We start from the raw sequence: 20970 nt of genomic DNA on the forward strand, positions 1-20970 counted from the left end.
CGTGCGTGCGATGGCAACGGTGGAGGGCCTCTCCTCCCTTCCCTGGATCCGCAGGCGGCACAGGCGCCCAAATCCGCGGGGTGCGGCCCTCCTGACGGCACGGCAATTCCCAGTGGCTGTGGGCTTGCGGCGGTGCACAGGCGCCTAGATCCCAAGGGTGTGGGTCTTCCGGCAGCGTGGCGGCTCCCGGCGGTAGTGGGCTCGGGTGGCGGCAGGCTTGGGCGACGACATGGGCCACGCGGCGTCGGATCCCGTCGCTCCGCTCATCACGAAGGAATCTGGACCTAGGGTGGTGGCCTCGGTAGGCATGGTGATGGCGCCCTCGGCTGGTGGCGCTCGCGGGTGGTAGATGGACGACATCTTGACCACGTGGGCGGTGAGTTACCGGTGGATCTCCTCCCCGCTGCAGGCTCTCTCCTACTGCACTTGGTGGCTTGCGATCCCAGTCATCAGCCTCGGCGCGTTCGTGGGGGCTGGTAGAGGTGACATCGGACCAGAGGAAACTCTAGATGACTCACTCACCCCAACGATGGCGTTGACCAAGGTCGCCGTTCTCCTCCTTGCAGGCTCCGTCGAGGTCCCTGCCCTCCACGCCGAGCCCATGCCAGGGTGAAGACCCAAAATCTCCTCAGGTTGGGCGGCGGCGGCATTGCGTGTGGCGTGCCCTTCTTGGAGACGCTGCCTGGGGCATTCGGGTGCTCAGTTAGAGGAACTACATGTGGAGGGGATGGGACCAGTGGCAGCAGGTGGTATTCGCGAAGGAGGAGCGACGTGGCATTTGACACGTCGACAACAACGGGTCTCGGAGGCATGGAGCAGCAGGGTCTTGGCGGTGGGCGCATGATGATGAATGAGCGCGGGATGGTGGCGTTGTCTGGCGTCGTGGTGGCGTTAACGGCAGCTAGGCCTAGCAAGGTCGATGCGTCATTACAGTTCTCAAGATGGATCTATGGAAGACGGTGGCGGCCTCTAGAGTGCGTCGGACCGGTGTGTGCCCCAGACCCGGCAATGTGGCTTGGTTGGGGCCTCCGGTTTTAGATGTTAGGCTATGGTGTGAGGTATGTTTGGTATTCGGTCCGGACTATCTACATCCCTTTATCAAGTGGATAGGAGTAGCGACAGATGTTGCCAAGATGGTGGCTTAAGATGTATTGATATATTACTTTGTAAGGTCTTTGTGAATAATTAAGTGGTTGCATGCATCGCCCAGATGTAGAGGCCGGGGTCTTCCTCCTTTTCGAAAAAACCCACTTCACTCATAAGAGGCTCACAATAGCACATGCATATGCCCATGTGCTCCTTATGATGGAATTGAAGTGCATGAAAGCATTCATCCCATGGTTGTTGCCCCATATCGCACAATGCTCTTATTTAAGCACGGGAAGAGAAACCAAACATGACCACGATTCATGAAGAAGTTGTCATGCATCTTTGAGGCCGAGCATGAAGTGCAGCCTAATTGTTACTAGATTCATAGGCGCGTACACCACAAGCATATATGCATAAGTCTTGCATTTAGTTGTAACCGATATTGTAATGTTATTGGAAACACAAACATTATAGGACTCAGAAGCATCGGGATTTGGGATAATGTTGTCATGCGTTTCTACATCACCTAACAACAACATGATTGTTGGTTGCATACGAGCTCTTCTCAATCCTCGAGAACATCCATGACTGCCCAGGTTTGGACTATTATTTAGGATTTCAGGTTCTTGTCACGGGTATGGCACTCTTGCTTAGAGCTGTGATAGGAGACGAGGATGCTCTACCCTACGACAAATACGTCATCTATCACCATGCCAAATCAGTTTTCTGTACCTGCAATGGCATCACAACAAGTAGTTTGTTCGCATGGTGGATGTACGAGATCCCTAAAAGCCAGTGGCTCTGAAATACAAGAATTAGCTTGCTTTTATGATGGACGTACAAGATCCCTAGAAGGCAGTGGCTGTGAAACACAACCATGACAATTGGCCAGAGTAATCACTAAGACAAGATCGTTTTATTTTGTGACTAGTGTGAGCATAAGAGGAATTTGTAGTCCTTAGATAAAGCTCTATGGTGTGTTGGCGCTGTGGAGGATGTGTGGGCCAAAGCCGTCAGTGTCTAGGCGATGTTTATGTTAACGGCCAGCCCATTTGGCATTATGTTTTCATTATCGAGCGAGCCGCTTAAGCTAGTTTATTTAAAAAGGCCGGCTCGGTCAAAGGCTTGGTATTTTTTGCCCTTTTTCCGATCTATACATATTGCCTCGTGAGATAAAAGCATTTTTTTTACATTTAAATGAAACTAATTTCTGTTCGATGGTACATTTTCCCTCACCAATAAAACATTCATCTCGGTGCTACATGAACACTTTTTTTTCAAGCGAAGTCGAGAGGGGAGGCCGCTGCCTATTTTCTTTGCATTTCATAAAAACAGCAAACAAGGTAAGCATACAAACAGTCTTACACACTCAGGAAGAAGATGCATTTCAGCCTTCGATCCAGCTCTGGATGGAATCCCCAACTCTGATCGTTTGGCTGTGAGACCAGAGCCTCACCATCTCTGAACATTTGCCTTGGCACTGTCACAGGGGGCATTGAGATGTCGTCGAACACTTTCCAATTTCTGGTGAGCCAAATCGTCCAAAGGACTGCAACAGTCACCAATTTCCCACGGTCTCTGCAATAGTGAACAACATTTTCACTCCATTGGTTTTTATTCTTCTTAGTGAAAATACTTCTTGATTCGAGGTAACATTTTTTGCCTACATTGTAACCAAAAAAAAAAAACACCACAGGAAATGTTTTTGCACACTTTCAGCTTGTATGAGAGCACAGCAGGGGCATGCAGTTCAGTTTATCTGAAGAGCAAAGCGTTTTAAGCGAGCATCCAAAATTTTCCAGAGAAGAGTCAGAATGACGAAGGTGGTGAGCGAGGTCGGTGGACCAGCCGGTGTGACGGTGGTCCAGACGTCGTCGAAGGGGGTGAAAGATGGTCATATCAGACGACACGCCATATGCGTCGAAAAGCAACACAGGTGAAAAACTGCCATATGCGTCGTCAGCAAGTAGGCGAGCTAATAAATATTAAAGGAAGAGCAGCTTGTGGAGTACCAGTCAATCATTTTGTGCATTCAGAAAGTACATTTCCTGAAAATTATTAACGACTGAAAATTATTGCAAGCAAAGGAGCAGCAACTTGTTCAACAAAGTTCCTGCACAACTTCCTAAACAAATTTCCATACACCACATAGTACTAACAACAGCAGTATTGGTCCTTAACCCAGCCTAAACAAAGTTACAGGTCCAGAGCTGCACTTGTGCCATATCTAACATCACTACTACCACTACCACTTCCCCATTGATCCACAAGAGCTTGCTCCATTAACTTGAGAATGATAAACACTGGAAACACCAGCTCAGTGCTCCTGACCAGCACAAGCTGCTTCCATTGCTGCATAAATGCAAGAAAATCACAACATCAAAACAAATGATTGATGAACCAGGCTTTTCCTTACTCACTGATCACAAGGACCGAGAATAAATATGGACATGTACTCCAGTCCAGAGGAACATCTCTCTTTCTTTAGCACACGTGTCCTCATGTGTAAAATTACTACTTGCCAAGAAACATATTTTCATTTCATGTTGCCAGGTGCCACTAAAAGATCGTAACAAGGAATTGTATACATGATTATATATATATATGCACATAGGTAGTAGCACGTACCTGGTATGTAGAAGCTCATGTAGGGAAAGATTTTTCTGCAAAGACGAGACACCGGCCTGACTCGCCCTGACTCGAGATCAACCATATAAGAACCAGCACGTGCTATCACAAAAATGATTTGGGTGCCCTCAGCGATGCCACTGATCCTCCTGAATACCCTCCTCCTGAATTCCAATGTTAGGGACATGGCATCAACAGGGAGCAGCGCCTCAAGATCAATTATCCTGAGTTTTGCCCATCCCATGGCTCCCTTGGGTCCGGCCTCCCTCGACCAAAGGGTTAGATTTGCGGCATCCACCACAGCAGCGAATCCCAGCAGACCGCCTTGCGTCGCCATGAGAGTCCCTTTGCCATCGATCGGCTTCTCGAACATTGACAGGCAGAGTGTACCAAGTTGGCACTCGATGATGCCACCAAGGTTGAAGTAGAGTGCATCACCCACAAGGACGCTAGGCGCAGCCAAATTGGTAAATCTGAGATTGGGGTGATGAAGAGAGGTGAGGTCGCTCCACACGCGAGTCTCCGACGAGTAGAGCCAGCCCGATGTGACCTCTTGGACATCATTGGTGGTCACGACGGCCAGACGGAAGTGACCTCCTTGGCAACCGTGGTGGTCGCAGCCTTGTGCGGCGCCGGCGCAGAACACCGCCGCACTGAATCTGACCGAGTAAGTATAGGGGGAGGACACGAGGCGCTGGTGGCCCGTCAGAGGGTCCAAGACCATGAGGGATTTGTCCCAGGTGCGGTCGAAGAGGGCGCGGCCGTGGCGGCAGTCCATGGGAAGCCAATCGGGATGGTCGGGCTGGGCAGGGAAGAGGGCGGAGGTGGGAACGAAGCGGGACCCCGGTCGGAAGAGCCAGTCGGCCCGTTGGAAGAGACCCAGGACGGGAGGCGTTCCGTGGAACTTGCGGTAGCGGCGGCGAAAGCCCACATCGGCGAGGATGCGGCGCCAGGGTTTGCAGACAGCGGAGGCTTGTGCGAGGCAGGCGGGCTCGTCCGGTGGAAGGCGGAAAAATACCTCCTCGACGAGCTCCGTCGGAAGGCGGAGGAAGAGATCCTCTGCGAGCTCGCCCATCGGCGCCGGCGGCGCGCGGAGGCGAGGGTTTGGATGGGAAAGGGTGTGCTCGTTGGATAGCTACTACACGGTTCGGTTTGGCCAGTTTTCTTTTCTTTCTTTTTGCGATTTGAGCTGCCTTCATTTGAAAAAAAAAGAGACGGGTTCCTTTTTTTATCAAACACGGTACAGACGCAGTCCTTGAGATTGAGAAAGTCGCCAAAGACGTCTTCTTTAGTCGACTAGAATGTTTTCTCCCACATAACATCACGAGAGTTGAACTCCGGTGAAAAAAGGATACCACTGTCATCATGACCATCCAACCACAGCCATAGTCTGCCGTGCCTTGGCTCTTCGGTACGATATATCGGATAGCAAAATATGTTTTTTAGGGTGAAAGAAATTTACTTCGTGATAATAGGATTTATTTTTATTTAAAATATATCTCTACTCTTAATGTCTCGCTTTGTATGTCGTTTCGTTCGCTCGCATCACTGGTTCTGTCCCACATTTATTCGCATACAACTTTCACATTCACTAATGATTTATTTCAAGGTTGTGCAACATGCATCTTTGTAGTGGTGGAAGCATTTTTTGTAGGGCGATAAATTCAATTTTTAGTGAATTGAAACATCAATGTTCTAGTTTAATTGAGACGACTTCTTGTTTGATGGGACATTTCTCTTATCTACGTCTCCATGCTACGTGAACAGTTTTTTTGTGCAATGGATTGCTTTCTTCATATTTAAAGTACTTCTTGATTCGAAGAAACTACATGAGCTGTAACAAAAAAGCCATTGAGGAAAATATTTTTGAAATATAGTGGATCCATCCTATGTTGTGTCGACCCAATCCACCATTGTCCATTGCCACGTACCAATCCAAAGGAAACGCACGGCGAGAGCATGGATGGTGGAGTGAAGCTTCTTCAAGGATTACAACACCCCAACGATTGCAAGAGAGCTGCCACTTCTATGGATTGAAACATGTAGTTAAGCTAAAACCAATGTGCAACCGGATGTTTCTACATGAAGGCTTATGTGTACCCAAAAAAGGAAGCGCTCTTCACTTGCAGCAAAGCCGAGAAAAAGTTGATGCACTAATACTCTTCAGTCTCCATGTTTCAGTCACTCAGACGCACATTGCAAAACCAAGCATAATAGGCTGATCCTGTGGCATATGAGTTTGATTTCAACTTCAAGCATTTCTCCAGCAATGCTGAGAAATTCAACCGTCGTCGTCAGTGGTGGAGTATTCATACCACATCAGGTTCTGCCAGTCCAGTATGTTCCGATGGCTACTACCAGTATTACCCGCAACACATGATCTGCTTGTGTGTTATCGACCCCACACGACATTCATCTGCTTAGCAAAATGCCTATGCAGTACCACTGCTCCGCAGGGTTAAGGATTGACAGGATCATATAAGAACCGGAAGAAAGGATTCAGAAAAACACAGCACAAACGAGAAACTTTTGGGCAATTCTTGGGCTACCGTTTTTTTTTTTGGTATTTTTGAAATATATCTTAGCACAAAGGAGATACTTTTCGAAGAATATTTTTTTGGTGGCGGATAGGGTTTAGTCTGGGATCAAAATCTGCTCTTACATGGCTTTTATACCCCAGGGTACGGTCACAATACTCCTACCAACTGAAGCAAAAGAGGTGAAGTTGGACGCGCGGAAACGGTGACAAAGCCAGTGCTCTAATTGACGGAATTGAACTTGGGCCGTTGGATGCTGCTTGGACGTCCAAGATTAGAAGATAGCACCCACTCTCTCCATTGTCTGAATCTGAACAGTGGGTGTTTAACTGAAGAAATAGCTCCAGTTTCTGATGAAAGGAAACAACAGGGGATTTGCTGTGTGCTAGGGCCTAAAAATGTAACTGTTTATAACTACTCTCTCCGTCCCATAATATAAGAGTGTTTTTTACACTAGTGTGGTGTCAAAAATGCTCTTATATTATGGGACAGAGGGAGTGACACATGTCTGGACCTGATATTTTTCTAGATCAAGTGAGACCCTGCTCATCAGAAAGTACCTAGATGATATTCAGGTCCTCCCATAGAAAACCATCTTTGCGTCGCGCTGGTGTCAGCGTATTTCACAAAATGACTGAAGAGATCTTTAAAAACTGCAAGCAGGGAAGCAACAACTTCCTAACGAAGTTCGGAAACCCAAAACTAACACCAGCAGCTACATCACAGATGCAGAGCACAGAAGCAACAAGTTACTAAGCAAAGTTCCACGCACCAATGCTAAGACCAGCAGTATTGGTCCTTAACCCAACTTACACAGAGTTCCTACAGATCCAGAGCTGTACTTGGGCCATACCTAACATCACTACTACCACCTCCCCTTTGATCCAAAAGTACTTGCTCTAGCAGCAACTCGAGCTTTGCCAAAGAACTTCAAGCACCAGCTCACTGCCCCTGGCCGGCTGCTTCCATTGCTGCAGAAATCACTACCGGACTCGCGGTCTATGCCTACGGCCAAGGGCCGTCGGCATAGGTCATTTGCCGTCGGCATAGATCTATGCCTACGGCTGCCGTCGGCATAGACCCGTCGGCGTAGATATCGTCAGCGTAGTCTTGTCAGACTGTCGGCGTAGTATAGCCGTCGGCATAGGGACCTATGCCGACGGCCGGTGTCAGCCGTCGGCAGTGTTTTTCCGTCTGACGGCAACGGACGGCGCCATCAAAAGCGCTGACGAGTCATGGGACGCCATGTGGCAGAGGTACGCCGACGGCTTGGCCGTCGGCATAGGTAGAAATCTATGCCGACGGCCTAGCCGTCGGCGTATCTCCGCCACGTGGCGTCCCGTGGTGCTCCTGAATATATGCCTACGGCTTTGCCGTAGGCATAGCACTGCCACGTGTCTCTCCCTAGTTTCTCCTGGCGGCAGGGCTATGCCTACGGCAAAGCCGTCGGCATAGATGAAAATCTATGCTGACGGCATTGCCGTAGGCATTGATCTGCCACGTGGCAAGCCCTGGTAACTCCTGGGCTTATATATGCCGACGGCTTTGCCGTAGGCATAGTTTTTTTTATTTTTTTTTATTTTCCCTGTTTTCTCTTTTTCAATTCATTTGACAGCATTTCAAAGCAGAATAATATGGAATTATGCAGAAATATGACAGTTCATCATCTAAACATACTCAAGCTCATCATCATCATCATCTAAACATAGTCAAGTTCATCATCATCATCTAAAGATCATCACCGGCGGAAGTTCATGAACATAAAAGTAGTGCAAGACATGGAACATCATAAAAGTAGCAACATGAAAGGAATGGCACGACGGCCACATGCACGGAATCATCCTCGACATCAAGCAAGACCACCTCTGTCAAAACCACCACCAAGACCACCTCCACCAAAACCACCACCACCAAGACCACCTCCGCCAAAACCGCCACCGCGACCACCATCACTCTGCCAGATCGGAGTGACTGGGGTCGACGGAGCAGTAGTCGAGCCACCGGTCCCCTACATGTTTCAGAAAAGATTCTAACGGTAAATATGATATGATAGTGTTGAATGAACGAGAACTAGTTTGCCAGTAGTTAGGCAAATGTACTAACCGGACCATCACTGCCTAGTGCCACCCATTCATCGAACGTGGGCATGTGTGGGGGTTCTCCCGCAGGTGGTGGTGGGGGTCCCATTTGTGGTGGATCCGTGCGGTTACTCCAAGACGCCAACATAGCCTGGATGTTGGTTAAACAAGCAAACTAGAAGGTCAGAAGGAATGAAAGTGCAAAAATTTAGCTTGGTTTTAAGAGGGCAAAACTAACCGCCATCATCTGACGGTTGTAATCATCATTTGCCTTCACTCGTTGCAAGTACTCTCGCACCTCGAGATTCCTATGCTCGACAAAGGCCTTATATGCCTACATAATTTAGGTTGTTTCTAAGTGAGCAATGCTAAAAATGAACTGAGAATGCTAGAGAGAAAAAGATAAAGGGGAAGTACTTACAGCATGCTGGCGGGCTAAGGGAGTCTGTGAACGCCCCGTACTCTCTAACTGGCTCGGGTTGGTAGACCGAAGCCGTGTGTACAAGATCGAAGGAGTTATCAATCCATCGAAACACGGATACCGGCCATGTGACTTCCCCTGGATGGCCACCACCGCCGTGTCGTCGATCTGAGACTGGGCGACCTCAGGAACAGGAACATCCGGATGCAACTTCTGATAGTGCTGAGTGTAAGACTCCAGGTGCTCCTCGGTCTTGCCGTAGTACTGGCTCTCACCCTCCTTGGGATGACTCCGCTCGCGGGCCAGCTTCCACGACTCAATGTCTGAGAGCGGCCTCTTCAACTTGTCCTCCTGCAACGTCAAACAGAAGTTAGCCATACATAAGAACATGACGGTAAAGAAGAACAAAAATGCATCATGCATATAGATATACCTTCATGGCCTTGAAGCCCCAGTGTTTCCTGTTTCCTTGGCCGTGTGTCCCGTCTTTTCCACGGTTAGCCCGGGCCTTGATGCTCTTGGCAGCAAACTCTGCATCGTCGCCGAGCCACCTATCCACCAAACTCGCCCATCCGTCATGCCTTCCATAGCACCAACGAGGAACAACCTATGCAAATTCTGGAAGCATGACATGTGAGCACGAAACATATAGTTGACTACTTGAAACAATGATAAGTTAGTAATAGTTACCATCATGAACTGCTCCCTGTTCAAGGTAAGTCGTTGCCTCTGCGCTTGAGTTTTGGTCATCTTTTGTTGCAGGTAGATGTGGTAGTACTGCGAGACGGCAACCCAGCGCACCTCGTACTGCAACTGACGAGCTTTCTTCTTCGCAGCCGCAAGCAAGACCACGTCGGCTCTGGCCTTGTGCTCGTCAAGAACTCTATAGAGTTGCTGCAATCATGCATAAACCAGAAGCAAACAAGGCATGAGTTGAGTGATTCAATGATAAACTATGAACGAAACTGAAGACAAGTGATTCAGAAGAGAACTTACCCAAAATTTGGTGATCACGGCCTTAGCGGCCGTCCCGTACTCCGCGTTGCTGCAAGCCTCGTAGTGGGCCCAGCTCGTGGCCAAAACCCGCAGCTGCGGGTCCCTGTCTGGCCGCGGGCAGAATAGGCCAGGCCAAAACTCCTTCAACAGGACAGTGATAAGGCCGTTCGGTTTACGGCCCTTTCCCCGAAGGATCCAGTTTCTGCAAAAGAATCAAATGATTGCCATGTGTACAATAAGAAAATGTTGTCATGTGTTGAAAATATGATTGAGAGGCACTTACTCTGTCCCCACAGGTTCAATGAGCCATTTGTGCTCCTCGATAGAAGGTGGTGTAGGTAGTCCGGCATTACCACGCAGCCACCCCTGCGGAGCACCCGGTGGCAAGTCACCCACAACTCGGGATCAACCTCCCCTCCACCCTCCTCGCCCTCCTCCTCACCCTCCTCCTCGACCTCCTCCTCCTCGCCCTCCTCCTCCTCGCCCTCCTCCTCCTCGCCATTAGGAACATACTCCTCCTCCTCAGACTCAGAAGGTGCCTCTGTATAGGAGGGCATCGAAGAAGACCCTCCTATTTCGGACACGGCCCGAAGTTTTTTGCCCCGGCTGCCTCTCCCCCCACCTCCTCCTCCTCTAGGGGCTCTCCCCCCACCGCCTCCTCCTCTAGGGTCTCCTCCCCCGACCCCTCCACCTCCCTGTGAGGTGTCATCCTCGCGTAGTCGGGAGGGAACCTTGTGGGCTCGTCCACTCCGAGTAAGTCCTTTGAATTTACTGAGGTAACTGGCGCTGCTGGACTTGCCCATGATTAGCAAACCTGCATTGAGAAGAGAATAAACAATTAGTAAGGATATCAATTAAACAAGCATACAGGAAAAACATTAATACCAGAAGAGTACATTAAGCATACTATTGTAATGATCATTAAAAGAACTTACATTTTCTAGAACCCATATGAATCATCACTATTGTAATCTATTTGTGGACCGGTCTCATCATCACTATCACGCATATCTTCTTCGTTGTCTGACGGAGGTGGAGGCTCTTCCTCATCGTCAGCATCTTCATTTATTCAAGCATAATTATGTCTCTTTGATTCACAACTGCCTCACCATCAATCCGTGCGTCGTCGTTGTTTGGGTCTAGGTCAACATAACCCAAGTCATCATCCTCGTTGTTTCGGACCACGTCATCATGTTCCTCTTGATAGAACACTCCCTCATATGTCATGGGGTTTATGTTGTAGTAATCATCATCGTTCGGGTCCGGTATCTTACCATGCGGCGACACCTTGAACACAACTTCCCAACCCTTTAGGTACTCTTTCTGGCATGGGTAAGGCAGATAATATACTTGTGTGGCCTGGGTAGCGGCGATAAAGAGATCAGCTCCGGCATAGACGGTTGATGGTTTAACTTCAACTAAACCAACAGAAGGCGTATGTCTCAGACCCTTTTTGGGGTCGAACCATCGGCATTTGAACACAGTGAGACTTAGGTGTTCGCGGCCACGTTTGAATGTAAGCTCGTATAATTTTCCTACCCTTCTGTAGCAATCTACTTTATTATCTCCTTCAGTGAAGACTCCGGTATTTATGGTTTTGGGATCAGGCCGACTGTTCTGGTGCTCCTCTGTATGGAAGCGATACCCATTCACATCATACTTTTGGCATGTCATGACGACAGGGTCAAAACCCATGGAAACCCATCTCAATTCTTCATCCATTGATTCGGTCGGATCATTTCCCTACAAGTTTAATTGAAATTATAGGGTGCATGAGTTTAATTGAAATTATAGGGTGCATGAGTTTAATTGAAATAGGTAATAGGGAAGTGTGAAAAATTACTTTCTCCATGAACCACGCAACAAAAATTTTCCTTCCATCAGCACCCTTTCGGAGAAGAGCAAGTGCCTCCGCTTCAGTAGGAGGCAGCATTCCCGTCCATTCTTCTTCAACGAATCGACTACAATAAGAACAGTGGTATAAGAACTAGGCAAAGTGAACATAACGAATTGACTAAAAGAATGGTGCAAAGGTATTACCTCATCCACTCATCCTCAACTTCCTTGATGTTGTGCAAGATATAGAACATGACATCCTCCCACTCATCTCGTGGCATGAGATAAGGTTTCGAGCATCCAGCCCTACCACCTTGCCCGATGAATAGAGGCAACTTGGGTTTATACTTGGGTTCTTCTGTATTGTATCGAGACACCTTATTGTGCAACGTGGGAACATGGTCCGGATAGTAGGCTGTCCTGAGGTCTGCCACCTCCTCTAGGATAACTGCCTCAGCTATGGAAGCTTCAATCTTAGCTTTGTTTCCACATTTCTGTCTCAGATGCTTGTTCTGTCTCTCAGGGCCGTACTGCCAACGATCCTGCACAGGGCCCCCCAACAATACCTCGTTCGGGAGGTGCAAAATGAGATGTGTCATCGGAGTAAAGAAGCCTGGCGGGAAGATCTTCTCTAGCTTGCATATCAACTCCGGCGCCTTCTTATGCATTTCTTTTAACTTCTCAGGACATACTTCTTTAGCACAAAGCGTGCGGAAGAAATGGCTTAACTCCGCAAGCACACGCCAGATACGCTCGGGAACATAGCCCCGAACCATCACCGGCATAATCCGCTCAATCCATACATGATAGTCATGACTCTTGAGCCCGGTCACTCTGCCCGTTGAAAGATTGACCCCCTTACTTATATTCGACGCATAACCATCAGTGAACTTCACGATGTGTTTCAGCCACTTGAATGCCTCCATCTTATGATCCTTTTTAAGTACGAAGTCAGCATTTCGCTTGAACCAAGATTTTCGACTCCCTGTGGGAGGCTGCATGTGTAGACGTGGTCTATCACAAATATTCTGTTGATCAACTCTAGCATTAACATTATCCTTTGTCTTATCAGGAATGTTGAGGATCGTGTGAAAAAGGGACTCTGCGACATTCTTTTCGGTGTGCATCACGTCTATGTTGTATGGAAGTTTGAGGTCCTTAAAATAGGGAAGCTGCGTGAAGGGGGTAATGTGAGTCCAGTTGTGCATCTGACCATATCCTTCAGAAAAAATTCCCTTTACCTTTTCCTTTGCCCCCGCCCTCGTCTTCGCCTGTGGCTTTGCCTTTGCCTTTGCCTTTCCCTTTCCCTTCACCGGCAGGCTTAAGAGCTTTCAGCTGAGCAAGCACATCCGCACCAGAAAACGTTGGAATCTCGTTTACTTCATGGACAACTTTGCCTTTTGTGAAGTTCTTCTTGTCTTCCCTATCAGGATGGTCTGGAGGGAGGAACTGTCGATGCAGGTCAAATGCAACATACTTGCCACCCTTCTTCAGCCAAATGAAAATCAAGGCCTGCATGCACACTGGGCAAGGCATCTTTCCACTTGTACACCATCCGCAGAACAGGGCATAACCGGGAAAGTCATGCATGCAATATTGTAGCCAAACTTTCATCAAGAAATTTTTCTGCAGATGTCAGTCGTATGTCAACCTTGGGAAGTACCAAGAATGGTGCAAATCATCCACCAACGGCTGCATAAACACACTCAAATTCTTCCCCGGATATTCAGGCCCCGGAATTATAAGCGACAGGAACATGGTCTTGCGTTGCATTATGGCGCCGGGAGGGAGATTGAGCGGAATAACAAATACGGGCCAACAGCTATATGGATTATACGACATACCATATGGATTGAACCCATCACCTGTTATAGCAATTCTGACATTCCCAGCCTCGGCTGCTTCCTCCGGGTACTCTATATCGAATGACTTCCATGCTTCACCTCCTAATGGATGTACAATTTTTTTGGATTGTACCTTTTCCCTTCCTTGTGCCACTTCATCATTTTGGCAGACTCCTCGATGATGAAAAGGCGCTGCAGTCTTTTTATAAAATCAAGATACCGAAGAACCATCACAGGGATTTTTAGCTGCTGCTTCTGACCATGCTTATCGACCACCTCAATATACCGAGAGGAACCGCACTTCCTACAGTACTTGTCATCCGCATACTCATGCCTAAACAAAAGGCAATTCTTTGGACAAACATGTATTTTCTCATAGTCCATGGAGAGAGCCTTCATGATTTTCTTCGTAGCGTACATGGTTTTCGGCAGTTCATGGCCCTCAGGCAGGCTGTTAGCCCATACTCCCAGAAATGCTTCGAAGCAACCTCGGCTACAGCCGTACTCAGCCTTGACTGCCATTAGTTGCGAGATGACATCCAGCACAGACAGCTTGGTACCCTCATAGAGAGGTTTCTTTGACGAGGCCAAGATTTCCAGGAAGGCCTTTGTGGTTTCCTCCGGTTCCTCCGGTTCATTCGCTGAATGTGACGGAGGTGTCGGCTGTGCAGCAAAGACATCATCTAGCATGTCTCTAACCCCATCGTCCTCATAACCAGCGAAGCGTTGTCGTATCACATCCTCTCTACCACGGTCCCGCTGGGCAAAGTTTATCGGCATATTAAAGTTGGGCATAAATCCATGCATGCGAAGGTGCTTAGTCATCTCACTCTTATCTCTGCGGATACGTCTCTTACATCTGGCACACGGGCATTCTGGCACCATCCTCATTGGATTATGGAATATCTCTTTCAAAAACACATCAGTTTTCTCGACCCACTCTGTTGTTGCTTGATTCCAACGGAAAAACCCACTATACATCCACTGATTATCTGCCATCTCTGCTTTATTGGAAGCCACACAACAAAATTAAGGATTCATTTAAATTACTCACATCAATATATTATTTTTTACAAGGTTGACGAGAAACGACATTTAATCCACCTACATCTCTAATAGGTAAAGATGCGTCCTAATCCCACCCGAGAATGTGTAGATTGAGTACGTTGTCCATGCTCTACCCCATTCCGAGACAAAATTTCGGCAGCACCTCCCCGCTGTTCTCCAAATACATGTCTCAGCAAAATGCCGAGAGAATGTGCATCCGGAGAACAACAAGGAGGCGCCGCCGAAATCCTGTCTCGGAACGGGTAGAGCATGAACAACGTACCTAATCTACACATCCTCGGGCTGTCCGTGGAAAGCGCTGGACAATCCGAAAGAGCTGCGGTGATAAATATGCAATTGAATGCATATTTATCGATGCAACCCTTTCGGACAGGAGACCTAGGTTACGTGACTTGATGTGAAAATTTAATCTAGTGACATGGAAAAAAAGTGGACGAGGTCATGGAATTGTTGCTCACCCTCCGATGTAGTCGATCAAAGGAGAGGGGCGATCGTGGACCAACACCTCCAATATCGACAATCACTCCACGAAGATGGGACACCACAAATCCTGTTAATTACACCGAGTGAAAAAAATTTAGGTCATCACCTCACATTAAGCATTGATACTTTTAACTATGAAAAAAAATCATGTTTCGTCAAGTGTTAAATTTTGTCCTTCAATTTTTTTAGAAAGATCATCATGATTAAATAACCACTCATCATATCATAATTTTGCAGCACATCTGACATAGCTACTTAACATTAAGCACTGACACTTAAAACTATGAAAAAAATTCATATTTTGTCAAGTGTCAAATTTTGTCCGGTTCAATTTTTTGACAAGATCATCATGATAAAAATAATCACTCATCTTATACCAATTTTAGAGCACATCTCAAATGACAAGATCATCATGATAAAAATAATGCAACCTAACAATCTAACATCCCAACATCCAACATTCACCTATATATCAACCTAACAACCTAACATCTAACATCCAACCTAACAATCTAACATCCAACATCCATCCATGCATTCATTCATCCCATCCAACAGAAGAAAAATGCAAAAAAATGAAAAAAAATCTAGCTCGCCAAGAGGGGTGTGGCAGGGGGCGCGGCGATGTAGGGGATGGTGAGGCAGGGGCAGTTAGGGACGGGAGGGACGGGGCCGGACGGAGCCGCGGCCGGCTGCAGGAGCACCGGCGGGGTCGGGAGAGGCCGGGGCAGCGGCGGGGTTGGGGGAGGCCGGGGCAGCGCGCAGTCAGGGGAGGCCGGGGCAGCGCGCGGTCGGGGGAGGCCGGGGCGACGGCTGGTGGAGACGGCGGCGATGGCGGGTGTGGAGGCGGGGGCAGCGACGTGGGGAAGGGTGGCGGCAGGGGTGGGGTGTGCGGCGGCGGCGGCAGGGGGCGTGGTGGAGTGGGAGGTGCGGCGGCAGGGGAGGGGTGTGCGGCGGCGGCAGGTCAGGGTGGGGGGGCGGCGGCGGCGGCAGGTCAGGGTGGGGGTGCGGCGACGGCGCAGGTCAGGGTCGGGGTGCGGCGGCGGCGCAGGTCGGGGTGTGGGGGAGAGAATGAGTGGATCGGGGTCGCCAAGCGAATGGATAAGGTGAACTATGCCGACGGCTAAGCCGTCGGCATAGGTGAGGGCGCCACGTGGCACCTATGCCGACGGCTTAGCCGTAGGCATATTTTTATTTTTACTTTTCTTATTTTATATAATTTTTTTAATGTTTTCTTATACTTATATCTATCCTTTTTAATTTCATATAGATTTTTTATTTTTTTATAGTTATATTTTTCCTTTTTTATTTTTTTATGTATTATAATTATATATAGATTTTTTATTTTTTTTAACCGCTCGGCCCTCTCCTCTCCCGAAACCACACACAGGGGAGGGGAGGGGAGGCGCCGAACTCGAGCAGCTTCGTTCGCCAAGGCCGTGGCCTGGTCGCGGGTATGGGAGCGCCATGGCTGCCGCCTCGCATGCTTGATGTGGAGTTTAGTTCGTCATGTGAGTGAAGGGGGAGGGGGTCGTCGACGGGGGGGGGGGGGGGGGGGGTGGGGGGGAGTTTAGTTCGTCAGGTGAGTGAAGGGGGAGGGGGTCGTCGACAGAGGGACACCTGGGAGCAACATCCGGGCCAAACCCGCAGCTACATCCCCTCCGTGTAGACCCGACGCGTCCGTTTCCCCCGCTAGGTACCGTGTCATCGCCGTCCGTGAGGGGGGGGGCACACCCCGGAGACGCGTAGAGGGAATTTTTCGGATACTTCTTCATCACCAAAAATTATGAAAAAATACCATCGTTCCTATAGCACATGTGCCCACGTCGTGGAAAAAAACTCATGATTTTATCGCGCTCCGAGTATTTAATAATATTCACGCCGCATCGTTATCGGAGAACGTCTACTACTGTGTCATCGCCGTCCGTGAGGGGGGCCACGCCTCGGAGACGCGTGCCGCCTCTTCGAACATGCCACCACACCACCCCGCATGTATGAGGCCCGATGCGACACTCCGGTGGCATTGCTACCCCCAGGGCCCCCGTCCCGCCTAACCCTGTAGCGTTTGACTACGGGATCTAGCCCTTTGACTTTGCACGGACGGGCTTTGACCAGTGGACCTCCCCACCCGGTTGTGTTAGGTCAGCCCATAGGAACACTTTGGAGCAACATCCGGGCCAGACCCACAGCAAGATCCCCTCCGTGTAGACCCGACGCGTCCGTTTCCCCCCTCCAGGTGCCGGCGGCAACGCCGTCCATGAGGGGGCACACCCCGGACACGCGTGCCGGGCGTTTGCAACCGCCATAACACTTCCAGACTTGTGAGAGGCCGCCTATGCAAGATTTGGCGGCCTGCTAGCCCCCGGAGGCCGCCGGCCACAGCCGTAGACGCGCGAAGGGCAATCCGCGTAGAGGGAATTTTTCGGATACTTCTCCATCACCAAAAATTATGAAAAAACACCATCGTTCCTATAGCACATGTGCCCACGTCGTGCAAAAAAACTCATGATTTTATCGCGCTCCGAGTATTTAATAATATTCACGCCGCATCGTTATCGCAGAACGTCTACTACCGTGTCATCGCCGTCTGTGAGGGGGGCCACGCCTCGGAGATGCGTGCCGCCTCTTCGAACATGGCACCACACCACCCTGCATGTATGAGGCCCGGTGCGACGCTCCGGTGGCATTGCTACCCCCCAGGGGCCCTGTCCCGCCTAACCCTGTAGCGTTTGACCACGGGATTTAGCCCTTTGACTTTGCACGGACGGGCTTTGACCAGCGGACCTCCCTACCCGGTTGTGTTAGGTCAGCCCATAGGAACACTTTGGAGCAACATCCGGGCCAGACCCACAGCAAGATCCCCTCTGTGTAGACCCGACGCGTCCGTTTCCCCCCTCTAGGTGCTGGCGGCAGCGCCGTCCGTGAGGGGGGCACACCCCGGACACGCGTGCCGGGCGTTTGCAACCACCACAACACTTCCAGACTTGTGAGAGGCCGCCTACGCAAGATTTGGCGGCATGCTAGCCCCCGGAGGCCGCTGACCACAGCCGTAGACGCGCGAAGGGCAATCCGCGTAGAGGGAATTTTTTGGATACTTCTCCATCACCAAAAATTATGAAAAAATACCATCGTTCCTATAGCACATGTGCCCACGTCGTGCAAAAAACTCATGATTTTATTGTGCTCCAAGTATTTAATAATATTCACGCCGCATCGTTACCGCGGAACGTCTACTACCGTGTAATCGCCGTCCGTGAGGGGGGCCACGCCCCGGAGACGCATGCTGCCTCTTCGGACATGCCATCACACCACCCCGCATGTATGAGGGCCCGGTGCGACGCTCTGGTGGCATTGCTACCCCCCAGGGCCCCCGTCCCGCCTATCCCTGTAGCGTTTGACCACGGGATCTAGCCATTTGACTTTGCACGGACGGGCTTTGACCAGTGGACCTCTCCACCCGGTTGTGTTAGGTCATCCCATAGGAACATTTTGGAGCAACATCCGGGCCAGACCCACAGCAAGATCCCCTCCGTGTAGACCCGACGCGTCCGTTTCCCCACTCCAGGTGCCGGCGGTGGCGCCATCCGTGAGGGGGGCCAAACCCCGGAGACGCGTGCCGCCTCTTTGGACATGCCACCACACCACCCTGCATGTATGAGGGGCCAGTGCGACGCTCTGGTGGCATTGCTACCCCCTCAGGGCCCCCGTCCTGCCTAACTCTGGAGCGGTTGACCACGAGATCTAGCCCTTTGACTTTTCACGGACGGGCTTTGAACAGTGGACCTCTCCACCCGGTTGTGTCAGGTCAGCTCAGAGGGACGCCTGGGAGCAACATCCGAGCCAAACCGACAGCTACATCCCCTCCGTGTAGACACGATGCGTCCGTTTTCCCCCTCCAGGTGCCGGCGGCGGCGTCGTCCGTTAGGGGGGCCACGCCCCGGAGATGCGTGCCGCCTCTTCGAACATGCCACAACACCACCCGGTTGTGGTAGGTCATCCCATAGAAACACTTGAGAGCAACGTCCCCTCCGTATAGAACCGATGCGGCTGTTTCCGCCCTCCAGATGCTGGCGGCGGCGCCGTCCGTGAGGGGGGCACACCACGGACGTGAGGGGGTCACACTCCGGAGACGGGTGCCGGGTGTTTGCAACCGCCACTCAACTTCTGTCGCATAGCTGTTTTTGATTTTAATAAAATTTAAGAACCTATATTCAAAAGAACATGACAGCATATTATTAATGTGCTAAAAAAATACAAACTATATATATATATATATATTCATAATCTATGGAAAAAATTACAAACTACATATATATTCATATAATACATAAAAAAGCATGAAAACATATTTTTTAAAAGCATAAAAACATATGCAAAAAAACATATGTAAAAAAAGCATTAAAACATATGCAAAAAAAGTATGTAAAAAAAATAGCTATGCCGACGGCAAAGCCGTCGGCATAGATACGGCAGGGTTCTGGTGGGCGCCGTGCCGCGGATCGGTGACGTGGCAATTATGCCGACGGCTGCCGTCGGCATACCTACGCCGCGGATCGGTAACGTGGCATGCGGAGAGATGCGGACGGTCGCCCGTCCTGACCGTCGGCATAGGTTTGACGGCGTTAGCCGCTCGTCACGGGCGGGGTTGCCGGGCCCGCCGTTATACCGACGGCTGATTTATGCCGACGGCTGCTGTCGGCATGTCTGCGCCTAGGTCGACGGCCGTTCTGTGCCGACGGCAACCGTCGGTATAGATCCATGTAACCCGACGGCCAGTGTAAGCCGACGGCCAAGACTAGGCTGTCGGCATATCTCAAACTAGGCCGACGGCAGCCGTAGGCATAGGTTTGGCCGTCGGCATATGCCCGTTTTCCGGTAGTGAATGCAAGAAAATCATAACACAAACTCAGTTGATTGACGAATCAGGCTCAACTGTATGTACATTTTCTTCGACAGGTAAATTCAGACGTCTCTTTCTGTGCACAGATGTCGTCATGTCTAAAGTTAAATGCTAAGAAACATGTTTTCATTCCGTTTTGCTGAGTGCCACAGAAAGATTGTAACAAGGAATTGTACAGGATTTATTCATTTATATATATACAAACAAGTTATAGTACCTGGGATGGGATGTAGAAGCTCATGTAGGGAAAGATTTTTCTGCCAAGGCGAGACACCTTCCTGGGCCTGGCTCGCCCTGCCTTGAGATCAACCATATAGGAACCAACTTGTGTTTTCACAAAAATGACTTGGGTGCCCTCTGTGATGCCACTGACAACCGTTCCACGCACCCACCTGCTAATCCCAAATTCACCTGTTGGGGTCGACAGGGCACCATTAGGGAGTAGCCTCTTAAGATCGATAACCCTGAGTTTCACCCATCCCGTGGCTCCCACCGGTCCACTCTGCATTGACCATAGAGTTAGATTTGTGACATCAACCACGGCAGCAAATCCTAGCCTGCCATCTTCTGGCGTCATGAGACGCCCATTGCCATCGATCGGCTTCTCGAACATTGACAAGCGGAGTGTACCAAGTTGGCACTTCAAGATGCCACCAATGTTGAAGTAGAGTGTGTCGCCCACAATGACGCTAGGCGCGCCCAAGTTATGGGTATACTCCACATTGGGGTGATGAACAGAGGTTAATTCGCTCCACGCACGAGTCTCCGACGAGAACAGCCAGCCCGATGTGACGCTTTGCCGCTGATTGGTGGTGACGATGACCACACGGTAATGCCCTCCTTGGCAACCGTGGTGGTCGCAGCCTTGTGCGGCGCAGAACACCGCCGCACTGAACGTGAACCGGAGCACGCCCAAAGTGTCGTCCGCCGGTGAGGGTAGGCGGCGCCCTTGGCCCGTCAGAGGGTCCCAAATGATTAGGCCAACGGTCCCTCCTTCCACGACGTTCCGGTAGGCGGGGTCGAAGGCGAAGAGGGAGCGGCCGTGGCGGCAGTCCAGGGGAACCCAGCGAGGATCGTTAGGCTGGGCAGT

At 50.0% G+C, this 20970-nt stretch overlaps 1 protein-coding gene and 1 long non-coding RNA gene across 2 annotated transcripts; both read right to left on the reverse strand.

Moving 5' to 3' along the window:
- Positions 1-3144: 3144 nt before the first annotated feature.
- LOC125526900 lies at positions 3145-5005 on the reverse strand. The gene is made up of 2 exons (XM_048691506.1): positions 3718-5005; positions 3145-3441 (listed from the first exon to the last, which is right to left on the reverse strand). Exons 1-2 carry the CDS (start codon positions 4790-4792, stop codon positions 3407-3409), a joined length of 1110 nt encoding a protein of 369 aa, XP_048547463.1. The 5' UTR covers positions 4793-5005; the 3' UTR covers positions 3145-3406.
- A 3397-nt stretch (positions 5006-8402) lies between these two features.
- LOC125526901 lies at positions 8403-8830 on the reverse strand. The gene is made up of 3 exons (XR_007291922.1): positions 8754-8830; positions 8571-8666; positions 8403-8483 (listed from the first exon to the last, which is right to left on the reverse strand). It is a non-coding gene; the product is annotated as an uncharacterized LOC125526901 (long non-coding RNA).
- Positions 8831-20970: the final 12140 nt, after the last annotated feature.

This window comes from Triticum urartu, unplaced genomic scaffold (genome assembly GCF_003073215.2).
Source record: "Triticum urartu cultivar G1812 unplaced genomic scaffold, Tu2.1 TuUngrouped_contig_2239, whole genome shotgun sequence".
NCBI classification, from domain to species: domain Eukaryota; kingdom Viridiplantae; phylum Streptophyta; class Magnoliopsida; order Poales; family Poaceae; genus Triticum; species Triticum urartu.